Source organism: Myxocyprinus asiaticus, chromosome 32 (genome assembly GCF_019703515.2).
Source record: "Myxocyprinus asiaticus isolate MX2 ecotype Aquarium Trade chromosome 32, UBuf_Myxa_2, whole genome shotgun sequence".
Taxonomy (NCBI): Eukaryota; Metazoa; Chordata; class Actinopteri; order Cypriniformes; family Catostomidae; genus Myxocyprinus; species Myxocyprinus asiaticus.
This window is the reverse complement of record NC_059375.1, coordinates 5402301-5425220: the sequence shown is the minus strand read 5'-3', so window position 1 is coordinate 5425220 and position 22920 is coordinate 5402301. Positions and strand designations below refer to the sequence as shown.

Genomic DNA, 22920 nt, shown 5'->3' with positions numbered 1-22920 from the left:
TAAAATATTGATATATTTAAATATGATTTAATTGTAGCTCATTATGAATGATGACAAGGATTAGGTTATATTGCTTAATCAAATTCATACATTGAAAAATCTTAAAAGAATCTATAAAACTGGAGGCATGCATTTGATGCCTAATATTGATACAAAATAACTCTATTCGATTTGTAATTATTTTCTGGGTGTGTTGATTGAATGTTAATCTGTTTGAGATTTGCATTTGTTTATTATACGCTCATTTTATCTGCTACTGTTTGTGCCTTCTTGATTGAATACACGCACTCACCGACATCTTTTAACAAAACTTTACGTTGTGTAACACACACATGCATATACACTATCGTTCAAAAGTTTTGAATCACTATTAATTTTTTTGATGTGAAAGAATTTTGTTTAGCGAGGAAGCTTTAAATTGATCATCCAAGAATCCTTGCAGCAATGTTTTGGGCATTCTAACTGTCAGTTTGTTTCAGATCTTCAGGTGAAGTTTTATCCCATGCTTTGCAGCACTTCGCAAAGATGGGACACTTAAGATTGTCCACCTCAAACTTTGATTCATTCATCTGTTATAGGCTATTATTTTGTAATAATTTACCACTCAATATTTGAAGTTCTTGCACACATTCAACCCTTTTCATCTTATGTTCTAGTTTCAGAATGCACAACATTCCAGAGTCGTATTTTCACTGTTGCAGATTAAACTGGTGTCAGGGATGTTTTCTGTTCATTGAAGCTCCCAGTTAAGCACATTTTATGAGTCTATTACAGACTGTACTTATCCTCTTGTTGTTGTGCATCTTCAAGGTCCACTTCCTTCTCTATCCGGGTCAGATCAACCATGTAGATTGTTACCAGTATACAATATTTCAATAGCCTTCATCTCTCAAAAGAACAATAGACCAATTAATTTTTAGAGATATTTGCATCTTTTTGGTCATTTTTAAAGCCACAATGTTTTTTTGTTTTTTTTAAATCAGAAAAAATTAACTTTAAGGCAACTTTTTTTTTGTTTACTCAGCAAATGAGTTGTACCAATTTAACAATTCAAATTGGATTATAAAACTTCGTGTAAAACTAAGATCAGTTAACTCACATTTTGAAGTTAATCTGATCATAATATTTTAGTATTCGTGATGAATTAAAACATTAAAAAAATCGTAATTATGGAGATCTTGATTTCCACCAAATCATGAGCGTCGGCCCCACCAAATTGCCAGTTAGTTGGGTTAACTTGAATACATATTTTTAGTGATATCACCGAAACTGATTTTTTTTTTTTTTTTTTTTCCCCCCTATCTCTGTTGGAGCTCTGGCCTTAAAAGACTTGCAGTAAACTTAAGCGAATGCCACTTATCAATATTCACACATCATAAATAAATATATTCCATATTAATTAAAATATTTATCAAATTATCAAGCCAAAGCTGCGAGAGCACATTACAGTTGTCAGATGGGGAATTATTCTGCCACAAATGACTTCCTCGGGAACGAACGTCATTAAACTGAGCATGCTCAAAGACTGTAAGTTCTTCTACCTTCAAGACAATTTTCCGACTTTAGAAAGCTCAATACATTTTTAAAATAGAGTTTGTCTGACAAAGTTGGATATATATATTATTTTATTTTACAGTGGGGTAAAGTGACAAGAAATGCAAGTGTGGGCTATGGAATAATTCAGCAACTGATAAAAAAAGACAGTATTGTGATGTCCACACTTCATTGGCACAACCGTTTTCAGCTGTTCTCACAAAAATAAATATTTCTTGAGTAGCCTACCAAATTTGCACATTATAATTTCTTGAGGATTTCATGGCACATTTTCTTAGAAGAATGGAGTAATGATTGGTGAAAATATAAAACCATTGTTTCAAACGGTAATAATAATTTTCAGCATTAGTAAAGTTTAAGGTAGTGTTTTTGATCAATTTAAAGCATCCGAGAAGAGAACTCAAAGTATTAAGATGTACGCATTACTTTTTATTATAAATGTATTAAATTGAAATCTTCAACGAAATTAAAAACTAAATATTTGTATTAATGTATTATGTTTAATGTATTTAATTTTGTTTAATAAATTAGATTACTTAATTCAACTTGATGGAAATGTATTAAATTGAAATGCATACATCTTAAAGGGTTAAACATTTTTGTGAGAAGCATCAATTTCTTTCAAGAACAAAATGTTTTGATGTTTCAATTTTTAAACGGTTGTGTATATAGGATGCATGTATAAAGTAAACTGCGTTTATTATAATGAAGAGGAATTCGTTTTTAATATAAGATTTAAGATATTTTAGAAAACTTACACGCATATTACATTTGTTTTTAAATACATATTTTAGTTTAGATATTAATAAAAAAAATAGTTTTAGATGGAGTACCATGTTCACTTTTCTCTCTCAATCTCACCGATTAACATGTCAAAATACCCGAATCTGAAATATGAATTCGGATCATTCTGGTTAGTGAATGTGTTTGCTCTGTATATGTACTAGTGATCTTTTATAATGTAGAATTCATTCATTTTCTCACTGCATTTGTGTTTGTGTTATATATATATATATATATATAACACAATCTTCCACCCTGCACTTGACAATTTTTATTTTTTATAATTGTATTTACCGATCTGTGATTTAATGTGTTGCGGAGGAAGCTCCATGAATTAGGACATGTCATCGAAAGTTCTGTTTTTTAAGCAGGGTTTTAAGTGGAAATGTATACGCTGGTGTTTATCATGTCCCCATCCCTCCCCCGCGGAGATCAGGCCTCGCGCCTTATTCTCGCGTCCATTACGCAGCGGGATTGACATGAAACTGTGAATTGTTTGCTGCTCAAATAGTTGACCTGGAGCCAGCAGTCTGAGGGGTTAAGGAGCGACAGTCCTTTCCTCCTCCCCCTCTACACCCACCGACATCAACATGACAAAGCACTGGGGGGGTCCGGCCTTGCTGGTACCACCCGTGATCACTACAGGCGCAAGAGCGCAACGCGACCATCTCCTCGAATTCAGATCCGGCCATGCACATCTGAACACAAGCAGAGATTTTGCATTGACCCCCGGCTGGCATTACTCCACCAACCCACCACTGGAGAAGTTCACCGTCAGGCGCTCCGTGGGAAAAGTGATGGCGCAGGACTCGTGTTATGCGTCTAAGGTATCGGAACAGAGCTCATGGCAACTCCAGGATGGAAAATCCAGCGGAGGAAAAAAGAAGAACTATCAGCGTTATCCCAAACCACCTTATTCCTACCTAGCCATGATCGCAATGGTCATCCAGAACTCTCCAGAGAAGAAGCTCACGTTATCAGAGGTAGGCCAACTTCAGACGCGTAAAACCATTCCTGCACGCGTAATAGTGGTTAAAAAAAACTGTAACATGGTCAATAATAAAAGAATGCTCATGGCGTTTCATAGTTATCATTCGGAACCAATCCTAAAGAAACTGGGAATCAAACAAGTATGCGTTTTAAACATGGTGTTATCATTATCTGTTAGTGTACGTAAATTTAACGTCACAATTTCTTTCAAGACTACTGGACCTTAAGAGTTTTCAAATCATAAATTGGTCTGGAAATAAGCAACGAAGTTGTGACTTTGGTACAACTGTGGTTTTATTCTATGGCAGCAATTCAGTTTAAGTTTTTAAATATTTGATGGGTATTTTTTTTTTTTCAGCGTAAAGATTTTGGTTCCTTTCAGGATTTTATTAAAAGATTCTTGTTTAAGAATAGTAGAATTGGTGCAAAATTAAGAGATTCGATTTGAATTCCTTTGGTATTAACATGGGAATTACCTGCACAATTTGCATTAAACCTAATCATGCACTATCTACAGTATAAAAGTACATTTTACATGTAAAAAGTGAAGTACATTTTGGTGTGTGATGGGAGTACCCAGACATGCCTTACTCTGTAATCTGTCTGGTATCTGGATCTGAAAGGGTTTGTGTTGTGAATAGTGAAAGCTCTGGCTGATACTCTATCATGCTGATCGCTGTGACTGGAATCACACTGTGCCGCAATTACTGCGCGATTGTTCCAAAATGTCGCAACGCGTAACAATCCACCATTATACTTAACAGTTTGCTGATTAATTTAAGAGTGACCCATGTGATTAGAGACAAGTTTTGCAGCTATACTTGTAAAAGCCCGAGGAGGAATTGAGACACTACAGATAAAATGGCTAAACCTTTTTTTCTAAATGCGATTTAAAATCGACCGAATTGGCATTATCTTTTTTTTTAAAGATTAAAATGAAACTTTACCACATTAAAAAATAATTCTGTTTTGTAATATTCACTGTAAATACTAATAGAAATCTTAAAAGCTTACTCAAATTGAGTTTTACTATTCTTACTAGTTTTAATTAAGTTACCATTACTCTCTAAATCCTAAAGTTATTAATAAAAAAAAAAAAAACAACAACATTTAAGTGGTCCTAATTAAACAGTACTTGAAATGTCACATTTTGGAATCAAAACTCAAAAGTGTACGTTCTTTAAACGTTGGCATCGAGTACTACTAACTCAAAATTATCAAGTACAAAATTGCATCTGGTGGAATACACAAGCCCTTGTGCTTGAATAAATTGTTTGTTTAAAACAAGGGAACTTATGTAGAAAATAACTTTTTGTTTAAAAATGTATACAGTTTTAATTCTTATGACTATTGATGTATGCAGAAAGTTCAATTAAAACAAATGAGTGATATAGAAAAAAACATTGTGTGGAAGGTAATAGTACACACAGAATTGACTATTTCAATTTATAATATTTAGTTGTCTAAATATGTGCTGTTACTGCCGATGATAATGATGAATACTGTGAGTTTGACTATCAGTATGTATTTTTCTCTGGGCAGATTCTGAAGGAGATCAGCACTCTGTTTCCGTTCTTCAAGGGAAATTATAGAGGCTGGAGGGACTCCGTCCGACACAATCTGTCCTCGTACGACTGCTTCATCAAGGTGTGTGTGTGTTTGCCTTTGGACTTCAGATGAGTCATGAGTATAGACATAGTCACTTCATTATCAACAAGATATTATCTAATTTTCTCTGTAGGTGCTGAAAGATCCGGGTAAACCTCAGGGTAAAGGAAACTTCTGGACCGTGGAAGTGAGCAGAATTCCACTGGAGCTGCTGAAAAGACAAAATACAGCAGTGTCCCGTCAGGATGAAACCATCTTTGCTCAGGATCTTTCTCCGTACATCTTTCAAGGTTGTGTTCAGTCGAACAAGTCTACACTGTCCGCTGACCCCTCTTTACCCCTTGTCTCCACCCATCAGAGTTCGCCCCTATCAGAGGACCCCTACCGACCCAAACTCGACTCCACATTTGCCATTGACTCTCTCCTGCACAGCCTCAGACCGGCAAGTTCTGCAGGGGAAGGGCTTCGAGAGAGGGACAGCTGGCCAATAGAGCCTCGTACTGCCTCTCCACCACAACCCTGTAACACCTCGTACAACAGCAGTTCATCAGCGAGCTCTGCCAGTCCTGCATCTGATCTGTCAGATGAGGACTGGAGAGGTGTGACGCGTGTTGGGAAACGGTCGAGCAACAGAAAATCATCTTCAGATGGATTCGACTCCTGCCTGCCACCGAACAAAAACACCAAACGTGGCTCCACCCCTCCATGGGAGCTCCCAACCTCTTATGCCAAGTACACGCCCCCCAATGCAGTAGCCCCTCCTAGCATGCGCTTTAACGGAAACCCATTCATGCCGCTGGGCAGTCTTCCGTTCTATGGTTACAGTGGTGCGCACATCAGCAGCAATCACCTGATCACGACTGTTGGTCACACATACTGGCCCATCCTCCCAAGCGGATCAGTGTCCCTACAACCTCCGTCCCTCCTCGTGGACTTGGACAGCATGCTGCAATCTGTTCCACCCAATAAGAGTGTGTTCGATGCGCTCTGTCCTACCAGTCAGACTGCTCACCCACCTCCAAACCAGTATGCCCTTCAGAATGGACCTTCCCTATGCAAATATTCCCTTTAAGCTGTCTAAATCCATCCATAAAGCACACACTACTGGATAACATGGTTTCCGATCTGTGGCACTGTGCAAGTTTGCAACTAATAATCCTGCTACTCCAAATGTACTCAGAAATTTGCAACAAAATGCTCCTTTTGGAATAGTTTCAGGGAAATCTGTGAGAAAATCTAAAACTGAATTAATGACCCGTTAAAGCGAGCCAATATTGACCAAACACTTTGTCCTGTCAATATTTACACTATTGTAATGTATAGTTAGTTTTAACCCCCATCCAGTCCCAGAACTTTCTTTTAAACGACGACTACCTCGGCTTATTAACCTGTCTCAAGATTAAGAAGTTGTTTGCTGCTCTTGTTTCAGAAATGTATTTTTAATGTTTGGTGATCATATAAGGCAATACTTGAAGAAATTAACTAATGTGCACAGGACATGCAATTTGCTATTTTTTTTTTTTTTTTTTTTTTACCTGCCTACAATCGACCACAAATGGATAAATTGTTGGAATGTTTATGTGCCAATGTTTGTTTCTGAAACCTTAAAAGATTCTGTAAAGTTTACATATTAAGACATATAAATGTCACTTTATTGTGTTTTGGTTTTAACAGGGTAAACGTTTTTTAATGTGCCTTTTTTTTTTATGGATCAAAAGTTCTGTGTGTTTAAAGGGTTATCTGACCCACCCCCACGCACAAGTGATTGCAGTGCAGTGGAGTGTTATCTCAGGGTCTGATAAAACAGATCTGATGAGCTGCAGTCTAGTGTGATTTTTCTCTGTCCTGCAGTCACTGTATCTGGAATTTGAGGTGTATTTTTCAGTGTACTGTTTTTAAGTTCTCATCATTGCACCTCTACAGGAACTCAAGAGGGACTTCATGAATGAATATGCTCAAGTGTAAAGTGTCATTTATTTCTAATCTGCTCTTCACAAGCTTTAAATAGTAAAGCAACCATGTTCTGTTGTTGTGGTCTTTTAATCAGTGGGCTATGGTCGTGTTTCTCCGTCTGGTGCACATCACCATCACCTCCTGTGGTTTTGTTCTCCCTGAACAACATCATTCACCCCCAGCCCCCTGTGTGACTCTTTGGATTGTAATCTGTGTCTTGATTTACTGCAGAAGTGACTGGTTATTTAACTGAAGACTTGGTTTGGATTTTTGACGTTTCTTTTTTTAAAGTATTATTGTGTTGTGTTACGGCAATCATACAGTATAATACAACAGTTATGGGTGTCAAACAATTAATTTTAGGGTCACACAATTTAAATATATTATTTTAAAAGAAAATGAGGCCTTCTGTCAGGATCATTAATTTTCTTTGCACTTTGACATTATTTTCATGACCAGCACATTTCCCCACACTCTGCACCCATGTGAAAAAAAATGTATTTAACAAAACAGTAATCTGAAGTGGGGGTGGGGATGCTTGACCGTTATAAAATAATGTCACAATGCAACAAAGTATTTTTTTGTCTAAACTTTTCTTATTGGCCTGTATTTTTTTTAAACTCTGGGAGAGACTAACATTTCTAAAAAATAAAAAATACATGTAAAAAAAAAACACAAAAACACTTTTAAAGAGAGTCAGTGGTGTTTATTTCAGCTGTCTTCAGAATAAATTTTCATATAACTCTTTTCAATCTACCTGTGAATTCTGCACATGAATTCTAAAGATGTTATTGAATGTAAAACCAAATAAATGCTAAAGAAAAAAGGAATTATAAAGATGTTTGATTTTCAGGGTTTCTCTTCCTCTCTGATGGCTAATTCAGACATTTGCGTTTAGAGGGAAGGTTGTGACCTCTGTCCTGCTCGTCCACACATCCATATCCACCTCCACCAGGAGTGAACAAACTGAACATGTCCTGTAAATGTACATGAAAGGTTACGTAAGTAATTCTAAAAGCCATCTTCAAAAACAAAACAAAAAACTACTCCCTCCCCCCCCACACGATGGTTCAAGATAAACCATTTGTCTTAATGTTAACTTATGAAAATATATAACGTATATATAAAGTGGTATATAACTTTAATTGAAAAAAAAATATTAGTTTATGTTGTAATTAACAATAACCAAGATTATCAAGTGCTGAAAAATATTGTTCATTGTTAGTTCATGTTAACCAATGTAGCTAACTAATGTAAACACAACCTTATTGCAAAGTGTTACCTAAAAATCCTATCACAATGTTAAAATCAACATAAGTGTTTGAAACCCTTTTTACTTCTGTAATGTGACGTTTTCTGAGTCAAACGAGATGAAAATGTAGGGTGGGACGTGAAAAGTTGTCAAAAGTCAAGCAAGTTATTACAAGGGGTGGAAGATGTGCCTTGAAATAATGCCAAAACAACATGTATTCCTGTTGCTTTGTGTTCACTGATTCAACTCATACAGCACGGTTCTTTTAATGAACTATTCTTAAAAAGACTCGCAAGTTATTGGTTGTTTTGAATCAGTGTGATGAATCATTCAATTGAATGAACTCGCTGAATCAGAGCGGTTTCTGAATTAACATCTCACTCAGTTACTGAATCGCAAGTCTTTTAGTCTTGTCTTATTTCAAATTTGGTAGTTATTGATAGCTCCTTCAATGCAAAACAGAATTTTGTAGGAAATACTGCCATCATTAACTCTATATTTAAAGGGAATAAGTTGAGATGCAATGAGAATCATTTTGGAATCGGATTGTAACTCCCTGAATTGAATTAAGCCGTGCCCTCACTGCATTATTTTTGTTCTGATTTTGTTCTTGCAGACTTCCGAGGTCTGTGAAAAAATCCCAGATCGCAGCCAAAATGTTGCTTGCTACATTCGGCAATGCTCGTTAAGTATAAGCAGTTCATCGATGTGATCTGAGCCAGTCTTGAGCTGTCACAGATGCTGAAGTTATGTCTTTTTAAAGACAGAAATGTTTCACAAGTGTTTTCATCTTTCTGGCTCAGGGGCATGAGCACTGTTTCCTAACAGTGCTAACTGAGACTAAATGCGTTTAATGGAGCACATGAAACTCATGACATTTGGCTCTAGCGGCTCACTTTCGTTCTGAAAGCCGAAGCTGCTCCTCTCCCCTCCTGCTTACTCCTCTGTGGCTTCTGTATGAGTAAGACACGAGAGCAGGGGATATTTTAGAGTGTGGAGATTTTAGGAGAGTTTGTCGCAGACTAAAGCCTTGTGTGCCTCCTTTTTCTCTGAATTAAGCAGCTTCCCATGCTTTCTATAGCGTGGGCTGATATTGATTGTGCTCATGGCGAACACATGAAACTCAACACGCTTTGCTTTTGGCAAACACTTTCGTTCTGCAAGCTAAAGCCACTCCCCTCTCCTCCCGCTAATGCTCCTCATTGAATCCTGAGACGCAAGAGGATGGGATATATGCATGGAGATTTTAGGAGGGTTTTTCACCGACTCAAGCCTGGCGTGCCTCCATTTTCTCTATATGAAGTGGCTTTGTCTAAGTGTGACAATCGGCACCTCACAATCACCGCATTTATGATACGATCAAGTTCGGAGAAGATGAAAGGGACGCTTGCTGGGCTCTCATTAGTGAAACATGTATGTACTCAGATGAGGCGTGTTCTGTTTTTTTCACAGAGGATGGGAAATTGGACAAAGTGGCCTCTGAGACTGATGTGCTTTAGGTTTTCACTTGAGCCTTAAGAACATGGTCAACTGGATAAAGAGTGTGTTGGTGCCCAGTTAGTAAGTTTCCTTCCTAAGAATGAAACTTGACTCGGTTGCCATGTTGGCACTCATGACCGGCTAACACTCTCAGTCATTAACAAGGATGTAAGATGTTCATAGATATGCTGCCCCTTCCAGAACTGCACATTTTGACTTGACGTTCTTCCTATTCAGTAATTAGCAGGTCTATGGATGGCTTGGTGTCAGTGAAATGACACACCTGGTTAAACCGTCAGAAATCCACTTCTCGCTTTCCCCACCATTGTGAGCAGGGAATGAGAGTGTGATATTCTCCACAGTAACACAGTCGGTCAGCCATGTTTTTACTGTTGTACACCATTCCAGAAAACTGCCATGTCACAACATGAAGGTTTTAGGTGTCACCTAAACAGCCCTCTCAGTTTCAAGCCAGGAATGAGTTTGTGGCAGGTCATGCCAATGCCTGTTTTTACTCTGTTTTTACTCCATGCCAGAGAATTTTCACATCACAACATAAACTTATATCCTCATTACGAGGTATGTATGCTAGATAGACCCTGTGGAGTGGTTTTAGCCATTGTATGCTGGGATCGAGAAAGCTACTTTTAGTCTTGTCTGTTCAGTATGCCTGAACACTGCCATTTCCCAGCACGACTGACAAACATCGTAGTGGATGCATGAAGCACAAACATGTTCACAGAAGTGAGCAAAAATCCAGCTGAGCTGACTTGGATGCGCTGAGTGACCACCCCCTTGATTTGTAGTGGCATTCAGCTACTGGCGGCCACACAACACAGTTGAACATGGCTATGTGCTTCGTAAGGTGACCACCTCAGAAGCCTCAACGGAGATCTCCCTCCACCATACGGTGTGGGGATTGCCAGTTTTCCTCTCAGAAATACAATACCTCCTCACCAAAGATTTGATGAAGGAGCTACCAGCATGCGTGGCACAGAATGGATTCTACATCTGTTAATTTTCCAGTTGCAAAGTAGGACGGAGGGTGGGAGACCATACTGAACCATACAAGGTAGTTACTGTCCACTGAACTGGTTGGTGTCAAGCGATTTGCAGATGCATACTGTATGTGCAGATATCACTTTGCTGCAGGCCAATGTTTAAATTTGCCTTTACCATGCATAAATATGTAGATGCTGAGCTCACTCCGCTGAGGCAGAGCAGCATCCTTATTACTTCAAAGATTGGTTGCTGATAGATCAATCGAAGGTACAAGCGTTCAAGCAAAGAGACCTGTGCTAGCGCATTGGAGGCCTTAAGGGCAACTGGACAAAGATTGTGTGAGTGCCCAGTCAGCAAGTTTCCTTCCTAGGAACGAAACTCGACTCAGTAACCACGTCTGTACCACCTGACAGATGGACGCCTTCAGTCTATTCTCCTATACCTATAAGGAGCGTTAAGATGCAGGACTCACTTCATCCATGCTCAAAGTATATGTCGCTGCCATAGTGACCACTCAGAACCTCTGAGGGCTTGCCTATTAGCAACAACCTCTGGTCCTTTTTCGCCCCGCTACCATCCCAGTCTGGAACTTAGCGCTGGTTTTAAAGATGCTTATGGGTTCCCCGTTTGAGCCACTAGAGGCAGTTTGCTTATGCATACTCTCTTTGGAGATTTTGCTGCTACTCGCTTTGGCATCAGCCAAATGTATTAGGGACCTTCAGGTCCTTTTGGTCAATAACTCCTATGCAAAGTTCGTACAAGGTCTGTCAAAGACCAGTCTTTGTTATTAATCATTTTTATTGATTCCAGTCATAGATTAAATAAACATGACAAAAAATATGGAATCAAATTATATGAACTTAAAACCCTTCCCTCCGAACACCCCCCCCCCCCACCCCCGACACAAACACGCACCTCAGTGGTCTGATAATAAATTAATAATGACACATAAATAAACAATAAATCCACAGAAAGTATTTAAGAAAAAAAAAAAAAAAATGAGAATGCACCCATGTTGCTTCTATATACACCTTCTATATATCATCCCCTCAAATGCCACCACCCTACCCAACTCTGTGCACCACTCCCAAAAAGAGGGCGCTCCAGCTGACTTCCATCCCATAAGGATGACCTGTCTTCCGATCATGACAACAGCCAGGACCCAATTCTTTATGAAAGCAACCCCTAAATTAATAACCGTCCCATCGCCTAGAATACAGAGTCTGGGGCAAAATTAAATTTGAATACCCAATACATCACACATAAAATTCTGAACCCTCAACCAAAATTCTTGGATCTTAACACACCATCAAAAAACATGAGTTGTGTCCCAGTCTTCTGATTGGCATCACCAGCACATGGGTGTGTCTTTGAGACCAAGTCTATACAATCTAGAGGGGGTCCATTAGAATTGATATAAAATATTAAATTGCATCAGACGCACCCTTGCATCTCTAGATGTAGACTTGATGTTTTTTAGCCCACACTCCCTCCTCCAATACCAAGTTTAAATCTTTCTCCCATAATCTCTTGAGAGAAGTTGAAGCTCCGTCCCCCATACACTGAATTAACAGGGAGAAATACACTGGTGCCTAATGACCTTTTCCAAAGGCAGTAATCACCACTTCCAGAGTGTCTGCTGCTTTGGGGGGGGGGGGGGTGTATGCTACCCCCAAAAATAGTACAAAGCAGGTGGCGCAGCTACAAATACCTAAAGAACTGAGATCTGGGAATTCTAAAATGTTGAACCATATTTTCAAAAGATCTCAACATTCCACTCTCATATAGGTCACCGAGTGTATTAACCTCCCTCACAATCCACTCTGACTGACAGAAAGGGGACTTATTAATACATAATTTTGGGTTCAGCCATATGCTCGAGGCAACATTTAAATAAACACTCTGGACACTTTTGTCCATACCGTGTACACCTGCGAGATAACGGGGTGTGACTTAACTTCTCTGGTTAGTTTAATAGAAGGTCTTTGCAATGGAAAAATAGGGGCAAGAATTCCTGTTCAATACAAAACCAGGGAGGGGCTCTCTCAGATGGAAGAGTCCAATGAGCCAAATGTCTGAGACTGAATGCATAATAAAAATAAATTCTTGGGTAGGCCTAGCCCACCTGTGTCAATCGGCATATGTAACTTATTGAAATGTAATCTGGGACGCTTACCATTCCAAATGAAGGACTTCGCTATGCTATCAAATTGCTTGAAATAAGAGAGGGGGACATCTACAGGGACAGACTGCAGCAGGTAGTTAAATTTTGGAATTCAACTAATTTTAATAACATTAACCTTCCCAATCATAGATAAATGTAATGAAGCCCACCTGCCCACATCGCTCTAAAACCTTTTTATTAAGGGGTCAAAATGAATTCAACTAAATCACACAAATTTGTTGGGAATAAAATACCCAAATACTTAATGCCCTGTTTAGGCCACTAGAAGGCACCAGGCTGAAAAGCCATTACTGGGCAGTACGCTGTCAGAACCAAAGCTTCGGATTTAGACCAATTGACTCTGTATCCTGAGAATTTAGAAAAGGAATTAATAATTCTGTGGAGGCAAGGCATAGATCTAGTGGGGTGGGAGACGAATAATATAATCTGCGTAAAGCAAAAGTTTATGCGCCATACCTCCTGCCACCACCCCTGGAAAATCATCCTCCTTTCTTATCGTGGCTGCTAATGGTTCCAGGTCAAGACAGAACAATAATGGGGAAAGAGGGCAACTCTGCCGGGTGCCCCTATCCAGAGTAAAATAATCTGAAATTAATCCATTTGTTGGTGTCTTTAAAGTAACTTAATCCATCCAATAAAAGCATTCCCGAACCCGTAAATTTCCAAAATCTTAAAAAGATAATCCCATTCTACCATATCAAATGCCTTTTCGGCATCAAGTGAGATGGCAGCGACCGGAGTCTTATATTGATGAGACGCCTGATATTATCAGAAAAGCTGCTGCCTGAATAAACACCACCTGATCTATACGTATATGAGATGTCATAACTTTACTTAATCGGTTAGCCAAAATTTTTGACAATATTTTTACGTCTAGCTGGATCAGGGAAATTGGACGGTAACTCTTACACTCGCTTGGATCTTTGTCCTTTTTAAGAATCAGACTAATCCGGGCTTGTGTCATGGTTGGTGGAAGCTTTCCATTCTTTAATGATTCCGTATAAACTTCTAACAAAAGTGGAGCCAGTTCCGTAGCATAAGATCTAAAAAATTCAGCGGCAAAGCCATCTGGCCCCTTAATTACCTTGCCAAGCTCTTCCAAGGTTATCTCAGAATCAAAGATCATTTTTTTGCTCAGTCGTCAGTTTAGGAAGTTCTAATGGTTCCACAAAGTTTCTAATATCTTCATCAGTAGATGAAGATGTGGAACTATAGTTATCAAGATAGAATTCTTTAAAAGCATTATTAATATCAATGGCCGAGGTAAATATTTCCCCACCAGCAGATATCACTGAGGGAATGGTAGAAAAAGACTCTCGCTGATTTATATATCTAACCAAAAGCTTCCCTGCCTTGTCCCCTGACTCAAAGTATGACTGTCTTGCCCTGAATAGCCAAAACTCCACCTTCTGCAACAAAATAGTATTATATCTGTATTTCAATCGGGTCAATCCTCTGAGGCCATCAGACGACATTCGGCGCTTCAGCTCTGCCTCTGCATCTTTAATATTCACTTCCAGTTCCACAAGTTCTCGTGCTTTGAATGTTTTGGTGAATGAGGCATAATGTATGATCCAACCCCTAAGAACTGCCTTAAGTGCCTCCCAAGCCATGCTCACAGAGGATACTGAGGACCAATTGGTTTCGGCCATCAAAGGCCATTCTTAAGCCCAGGGAAGGTTATGCCCCCAAAGTGCTGGAAACCCCTTTAGGGCTCAGGCTGTTACCCTACAAACATTTCCCCCTCCTCACTTTGAGTCGGATGAGGCTAAAAGACTACACATGATCTGCCCAGTGAAGTCATTACACATGAACATTGACAAAACGAGTCACTTCAGTGTATCAGTAACTGTTTGTTTGTTTGTTTTGGAGGCTGCACATTGGCCGTCCCCAAGCGACTGGATTGTAGATGCTATTGCGCCTGCATATGACTTGCAAAGGCATACAATGAACCCATTGGCATAAAATCTCATTCAACCAGGAGTATATTTGACAAAATGCTCCAGTTTTAATTCTCCTGTTTTTGACGGAAAACATGTCAAAAGGCGTGCGCAAATTGTCATTGAGCTTCCTTGATCTCCCCCACCCATTACATTCTCTAGGTCTGTTAGTCCAACTTAGAAAAAATGTGACTCGATTATTATTTCAAAGTCAGACTAAAGCATTGACTTGACATGAGATTTTAAAAAAACGTATAAAAATAATTATTATTTTAGCCCAACTAAAACCGAATTTTAAAACATCACACGGGAAGTCAGCATGTTGTTTCCAATAGTTCCAATACTATAGGATCGGCCACATTATGCCGACTTACCGACAAGTGGTATCTCCTATGAGAAATCTTTGCATCGGCTCAAGTATGTTTACCTTCCCTTGTGGCATGACCGAAAACAGGAAATAATCACATTATCAGTGAGGCAAGCGATTTGGAGGTTACATTTTCCCCCCTACCATTACATTTTTACTCCACTGAAGGTTAGGTTTAGGGTTTGGGTTGGGGGGTACAGTTTATAAAACATGCATTCCTTTTCACTGTATTACATCCTGTACAGCTAAAAATTACTTAGTTTGCATATAGGGAGGATCAGCACTGATTCTTCATTTCATGTAAGTGAACATAATTTTAAAAAGATTTTACAAAGGTATTATTAATTTATTTAGGTGTGAAACATTTATACAGTGGACAAAAATTTAAACACACAGTCACGTTGTCTCACCCCAGGGTCCAGGCTGATGGTGTTTTTGGCACCTAAATTTAAAACTCTTCCATCAGTTTTATGTAATAAATTCAGCCCAGGCGCTCCATTTTCACCTCCTAGATGAGGGGAAAAACACAATGTCTGTACATAAACGTGCATATATATATAAGAGGTTATAAACTCAGCAAAAAAAGAAATGTCCCATTTTCAGGACACTGTATTTTAAAGATAATTTTGTAAAAATCTAAATAACTTTACAGATCTTTATTGTAAAGGGTTTAAACAATGTTTTCCATGCTTGTTCAATGAAACATAAACAATTAATGAACATGCACCTCTGGAATGGTCGTAAAGACACCAACAGCTTACAGACAGTTGGCAATTAAGGTCACAGTTAAGAAAAAATTAGGATACTAAAGAGACCTTTCTACTGACTCGGAAAAACACCAAAAGAAAGATGCCCAGGGTCCCTGCTCATCTGCGTGAATGTGCCTTAGGCATGCTGCATGGAGGCATGAGGACTGCAGATGTGGCCAGTACAATAAACTGCAATGTCCGTACTGTGAGACGCCTAAGACAGCACTACAGGGAGACAGGAAGGACAGCTGATTGTCCTCGCAGTGGCAGACCACGTGTAACAACACCTGCACAGGATCGGTACATCCAAATATCACACCTGCGGTACAGGTACAGGATGGAAACAACAACTGCCCGAGTTACACCAGGAAGGAACAATCCCTCCATCAGTGCTCAGACTGTCCGCAATAGGCTGAGAGAGGCTGGACTGAGGGCTTGTAGGCCTGTTGTAAGGCAGGTCCTTACCAGACATCACCAGCAACAGCGTCGCATATCGGCACAAACCCACCTTCGCTGGACCAGACAGGACTGGCAAAAAGTGCTCTTCACTGACCAGTCGCGGTTTTGTCTCACCAGGGGTGTTGGTCAGACTCACATTTATTGTCGAAGGAATAAGCGTTACACCGAGGCCTGTACTCTGGTGCGGGATCCATCTGGAGGTGGAGGGTCCGTCATGGTCTGGGGTGGTCTGTCACAGCATCATCGGACTGAGCTTCATGTCATGCAGGCTCTCTCAACGCTGTGCATTACAGGGAAGACATCCTCCTCCCTCATGTGGTACCCTTCCTGCAGGCTCATCCTGACATGACCCTCCAGCATGACAATGCCACCAACCATACTGCTCGTTCTGTGCATGATTTCCTGCAAGACAGGAATGTCAGTGTTCTGCCATGGCCAGCGAACAGCCGGGATCTCAATCCCATTGAGCACGTCTGGGATCTGTTGGATCGGAGGGTGAGGGCTAGGGCCATTCCCCCCAGAAATGTCCGGGAACTTGCAAATGCCTTGGTGGAAGAGTGGAGTAACATCTCACAGCAAGAACTGGCAAATCTGGCGCAGTCCATGAGGAGGAGATGCACTGCAGTACTTAATGTAGCTGGTGGCCACACCACTTTTTATGTTCATGCAAATATTTACACATGTTAAGTTTGCTGAAAATAGAAGCAGTTGAAATTGAGAGGACGTTTTTAATTTTTTTTGCCGAGTTTTATATACTGTATTGCAAATTAAAATTACACAGTTACCCTGCAGGCCATACGGTCGTGTTGAACGCCTCTCTGTCAGCACAGACAGAACCACTGGCCTGCGAAACAGAAGTTTCCGGATAACACCGTCACCACCATGGTACAGACCACCCCCACCAGAACCGGGCCTCAGGGAAAACTGCTCAAGAATCACTGGATACCTGAAACACAGAAAAAAAACATAATCAATTAAATGATCACACAATACTTATATAATCCCATTATTTCAATTAAACGTTACAATTTTTATAAAATCCTGTTCTACATGCTGACCTCTTCTCCAGGATTTCTGGGTCAGTGATGCGTGTGTTTGTCATATGACTGTGAACGCCACTCCGCCCATTCCAACCTGGCCCCGCCCCTGCCCCCCCAGCAACAGTCTCATAGTAACCACTCTTCTCACAGCCAAACGACACATTGTTCATGCAGCCCTGAACAGAGAACAAACACACGAGATTATGACAGAACTGATATAATTAGCACAACGCTTCAATTATGTATGTGTTATGTGAGGGTTAGTCAGGTGTGTGTGTGTTTATTTGCACAGGCAGAAAATCAGATTTTTACAAACAAGATCCAAAACACATCCATATGTGCTTTGAACACGTTTATCAAAAGCAGATTTTAGGAAATGTGTTATGTGAAGAGGACAAAAGGACATTTTTCAAAAGTATTTTTTCTTTCAAATCACTCTAGAAGACCCCCCCCCCACCTTTAAAAACAAACCATGAAACAACTAATATTGACTAAAACAGATCCGATTTAATCACTCACAAAAGGACAGTATGATCATTCAGTTTGAAAAAGCAATGTGATTTATGTGCAGTGTGAACAAAAGCACTAGACTCTTCAGGCCGACATGATGGGTGTAACAGACCTGTGAGGCTGCACACACTTGGAAAGCTTTGAAAATGACGTCCACCACTCTCTGTGACGTCAGCACATTCCCGCCCACCACCGCGGCATCCGGTGACGGCTGCAGGATTGAGCCAGGGGGGATAATGACTGAGATGGGCTTCAAACAACCCTGAAATACAATAAAACACATCACAATCATGCAAAGATTTGAATGTTCAGGAAAATATTTTAAACAATGACACTATTTCAAAAAGATTAACAACACAATTTAGTGTTTGGGAAGAACAAAGCTATTTCATGTTGGATGCAAATGTCAATAAAGGCAGAAAGAAGTTGCACCATCGCTGCCAAATATACTTGAATTATACTTATGCTGCTTCGAGCAGAATGCTCCTTAATTTAGTAGAGAATCTGTTTTAACTAGGACTTTAACCCATTAATTCATTGCGATTAATTATTTAAAATATAATGTGTAAAAAAATTAACCTGTCAATCACGTATTAATTAACAATTAATCATGCCCCTGAATCGAATAAGGAATATTCCTACTATTGGATCACTTTAAGCTTGAAGTACCACCTTTATGTTTTTATGAGTCTGAGTCAGCAGGGGGCAGTAAGCATGACTTGTGTGGGGTAGAGTTAGGTTAAGCATGATCTGCTGTGATTTCATAATCGAGTTGCATTTTGGGAGATGGAGCTGCCTGAAGTGTACATATGTGTAGACTCTCTCTTTCAAAAAAGAGATTTGTGGGTCTGTCAGCAGAAACTTCCTGGGGGTGGAGTTTCTAAGTTTCTAAGCGTTTTAAGTTTTTCATAAATAAGCATTTCTTTCTTTCATTTTCTACACAAATGAAGATTGTTAGAAGAATATCTCAGCTCTGCAGGTCAATACAATGCAAGTAAATGGTGACCAGAACTCCAAATGCTTCAAAAAGGAGATAAAGTCAGCATAAAAGTAATCTATAAGCAGGGTTGGGGAGTAATGGAATACATGTAACGGGATTACGTATTTAAAATACAAAATATATATAACTGTATTCCACTACAGTTACAATTTAAATCATTGGTAATTAGAATACAGTTACATTCAAAAAGTATTTTGATTACTGAAGAGATTACTTTGCATTTTATTGTCATTTGTTTCATTTAATATTTAGTCCTTTCAGATGGAAAACATTTATACATATAAATAATGTGATCCAAAGTGTTTTTGAACAGCGGTGAAACACTTTCTTATGATGTGTTACATTCATACGAGCAGACAGAGAAGTAAGTTTGAAGTAAGTTTGGAGCAGAAGAAATAGAAATAAACCTTGTGTAAACTGTCAGCTTTATGCTAAGCTAAAATGCTATTTCTAGCCATTTTACATGCACATGTTACCAGGCACAATCATATTTTTTATCAAGAAAATTCACGTTGGATCATAATTAATTTTTTTTCTAGTAGGACCTTTGATATTAGGGCAAAAATCTTATTCTTGATAATAATTTTTTTATTGTTTTCCTGTAAAAATATCTAAAAATCCTTAAAACAAGATCAATTTGATTTAACTTGTTTTAGAAACAACACTGCATAAGATATTTAGGTTTTTCAGAGAATGTATTTTAAACATGTGTATTTTGTCTTACTGTACTGGCAGAGTTTTTACAGTCAAAACAAGTGAAAAAATCTACCAGTGCTGAAGAAGTAATCCAAAGTATTTAGAATACGTTACTGACCTTGAGTAATCTAATGGAATACATTACAAATTACATTTTACAGCATGTATTCTGTAATCTGTAGTGGAATACATTTCAAAAGTAACCCTCCCAACCCTGTCTATAAGACTCCAGTCGTTTAATCAATGTCTTCTGACGCGATCCAGTTGGTTTTGGGTGAGAACAGACCAAAAAAAACTCCTTTTTCAATTTACATCTTGTCATTGCAGTCTCAAGGCACAATCATGATTTCAGGCTCTATTACACTGCCTAGCGCTTGACACATGTACAGAGCACTAGATGGCACTATAGGAAGTGTAATTGAGCTTGAAATCATGATCACTAAGGAGACTGCTGTCAAGATGTACAGTAAAAAGGAGTTACGTTTGGGTCTGTTCTCACCCAAAACCAACTGGAAGACACAGAAGACACTGATTAAACCACTGCAGTCTGATGGGTTATGTTTCTGCTGACTTTATCTGCTTTTTGGAGCTTCAAAGGCCTGATCACCATTCACTTGCATTGTATGGACCTACAGAGTGAGGACAAACATCAGTCATTATGTCTGCGTATTACTGCATGATAATAATGCGCAAAACAGTGAAAGACAAAAAGAAAGTGCTAAAAACTGGAGCACCCAAACATGATGTATAGAGCAGAATTCTGAGTTATTTTAGCGCAGTACCTGTTACTGAGATTCTAGTGTACGTGCTGCTAATTTCTGTGTCCCGGTTGTACATATTCATGCATTTGCTTTTTTAAATTTTCCGATCATATGCTTATTTCATTCACAATGTTGCGCAGTTTATTCTTGATAACGTCATAAGACATGAAAGTGCTTTATTGGCACCATTTGCAAAGGAAAAAATAAAATAAAAACAGCGAGTAGGGAGATGTGGGTGAGGTTTTATTTTATTTTATTATTATTTTTGTCTCCTGCTACCCAATACCTTGCTCAAATCTTTCAACAAACAAACAGACGAAAAGTCATATTTGCTAATCAATAATACTTTCTGTTTCAGTAAGGAGCAGGACTTTTATAGCATCTACAGTGAAATGCTGCTAAATGTGAAGTAATATCTTTGATAAATTAACTGTATGCCCACCTAGTCACTACATCACTGATTTCAATTGGTCATCACAATTTCAAAGGCCTATAAATCACCAAATCATGTTTTGCTTCAAATCTAATAATGTTTGTGTGAGGATTAAGTTTAGGACTAAGGTATTATAAATATAATTTACTTAGTATGAAAAGCATTGTGTCTCAGTTTTATAGCTTCAAAAGTTTGTGTGTGTGTGCGTGCACGTGTGAGACCTGGTTGAGAGGTATGTCCTGGCCCACCATACACCTCAGGCAGTAGATGAGGGCAGACAAGGTGATGGCGCGAGGGGCATTACAGTTACCCCACACTTCTGCTCCTGTACCTGTGAAATCAAACACTGCACTGCCCTACAAACGCGCGCACACCCACACACACACACACACACACACACACACAAAACACTATGAAAAGTGGTGAAACTATGAAAAATCAAGGGTTAGTATTCTGGAATGACCCAACCGGAACCTGAAACCAGACCTGAATCCAATACTAAAATATTTGGTATTACCTGAAAACTGTCCACCGGCAATCTCCATAGAAATATATTTTTATATTTACATTCATAAAGGTGTTGAATTTGTGTTATAAGTTAAGGATTTTTTCCCCCCAGTATTTTAACATCTGGAGGTGAAAATGCAGAGAGAGAGAGAAAAAAAAAGTGTTGATCTGAAAACTGTAGATGTGATTTCACCCATTTTAATCTGCAAACGTACCAGGGGCAGTTCTATGGTTAGAGGATATAAGGGGCTTAGCCTCGACCTCTGTGGATACGTAAGGCACCATCCTTTGATTACATATCAGAATATAATAACACTTTATAATAAAAATTAAAATGTTACATCTGTGAGGTGTATTTTATATAGTAAATCTTTAAATATTAATGAAACTAAAATGTTACACTAACTTTTGTCTCATTGATTGCCTCAGATATGCTCAAACATTAAAGGTTGCAAGCTTTTTTAATACTATGTGATCTAAAAAGTGATAAAAAAACAAAACAAAAAAAACCCCACAATTTAGTCCCTTTTGTCTTTCCATAGTTCGACGCACATTGGCCTTGATTTACCAAAGGTTTGCGTGTATAAAAACTAGGGCTGTTAATCAATGTTTAACTTATTAATTACACAGTTTTCTGTGAGTAATTGCGATTAATCATGACACATGATACATTGATACAACACAATATTCAAATAATAACATACAATGTACATCTATATTGTGTGTATTGTATACTGTACATTGAATGTTATTATTTGTATATTGTGTTGAAATTATGTGTATATTAGATTTTAAATTGTGTTGTGTAAATCTGAAGTTTATCGTAGATTGGTATATGTCTCATCACTATCACGACTACTATGTTGCTCGGAACTGTACCCAAGAATTTCACACACTATTGCACTTGTGTATATGATTGTGTGACAATAAAAGTGATTTGATTTGATTACAAAAAAACATTTAATAAAATTATATAGCTGCAAGCAGCAATTATGGGGCCAAGCACACCAATGGCAAACATTTAGTTTGAATATAGAATTCCGGTGATGATTTTAAGCAGAGTGGTGAAAAAGACATTAGTTTTATTACTAATACAAATAAGTAATACAAATGCTTATAACTTTTGACCAATAGGCCGCACTGTCACCAAATTTATATGGTACTGTTAGGGCTTGGTCACAATGCCATACATGACGTTTCATGTCAATACACCAAAGTGTTCAAGAGATACAGCCTCAGATCCTTATTGGCATTTTTCCATTAAATTAGTTGATGTGTTACATGAGAACAGTTTGGTTTATTAAAAAACTTTTCTGACCTTTTTGTCATGAGTGTCTCTAGATGATACATGCACAATTTCACACAAATCGGACTTACGTTCTAGGAGTTAAAAAAAAGTATGTTTTCAATAAAATTCAAAATGGCATGGACAGGAAGTATGGCCAACCATGGCAAATTTGGTATCAATGTGCTCTGCATGACCCAAGCAAGCTAACCACACAAGTCTCATGAAAATAGGCCAAATTAATCAAAAGTCATAAGCAATTCTTTGTATCTTTTGACCACTAGGTGGCGCTCTCCCCAAACTTTTGAGTCCCTTAAGGACATGGCTCAATAACACATACCAAATTTTGTATTGATACGCCAATGTG

The 22920-nt window shown here is 38.6% G+C and overlaps 2 protein-coding genes across 6 annotated transcripts in view; one reads left to right on the top strand and one right to left on the bottom strand.

Annotated features, from left to right (window-relative positions):
• The first annotated feature begins 2927 nt into the window (after window positions 1-2927).
• foxh1 (forkhead box H1) lies at window positions 2928-6077 on the top strand. Its single transcript, XM_051666773.1, has 3 exons — window positions 2928-3320; window positions 4870-4974; window positions 5069-6077. The coding sequence occupies exons 1-3, from the start codon at window positions 2928-2930 to the stop codon at window positions 6005-6007; spliced, it is 1437 nt and encodes a 478-aa protein (XP_051522733.1). The 3' UTR covers window positions 6008-6077.
• Window positions 6078-7563: 1486 nt separating this feature from the next.
• Window positions 7564-22920, bottom strand: part of oplah (5-oxoprolinase, ATP-hydrolysing) — a 110123-nt gene continuing 94766 nt past the window's right edge. For 3 of the 5 annotated variants that reach the window (XM_051666739.1, XM_051666738.1, XM_051666740.1), the window contains 6 exons: window positions 20983-21117; window positions 17984-18133; window positions 17380-17537; window positions 17107-17267; window positions 15524-15621; window positions 7566-7865 (listed from right to left, as the gene is read on the bottom strand). In XM_051666739.1, the coding sequence (XP_051522699.1) occupies window positions 7764-7865; window positions 15524-15621; window positions 17107-17267; window positions 17380-17537; window positions 17984-18133; window positions 20983-21117 (804 nt within the window). In that variant the 3' untranslated portion in view covers window positions 7566-7763. Of the gene's footprint in view, window positions 7866-15523; window positions 15622-17106; window positions 17268-17379; window positions 17538-17983; window positions 18134-20982; window positions 21118-22920 lie in introns of all 5 variants that reach the window. The other 2 variants (XM_051666735.1, XM_051666737.1) reach the window with 2 other exon arrangements.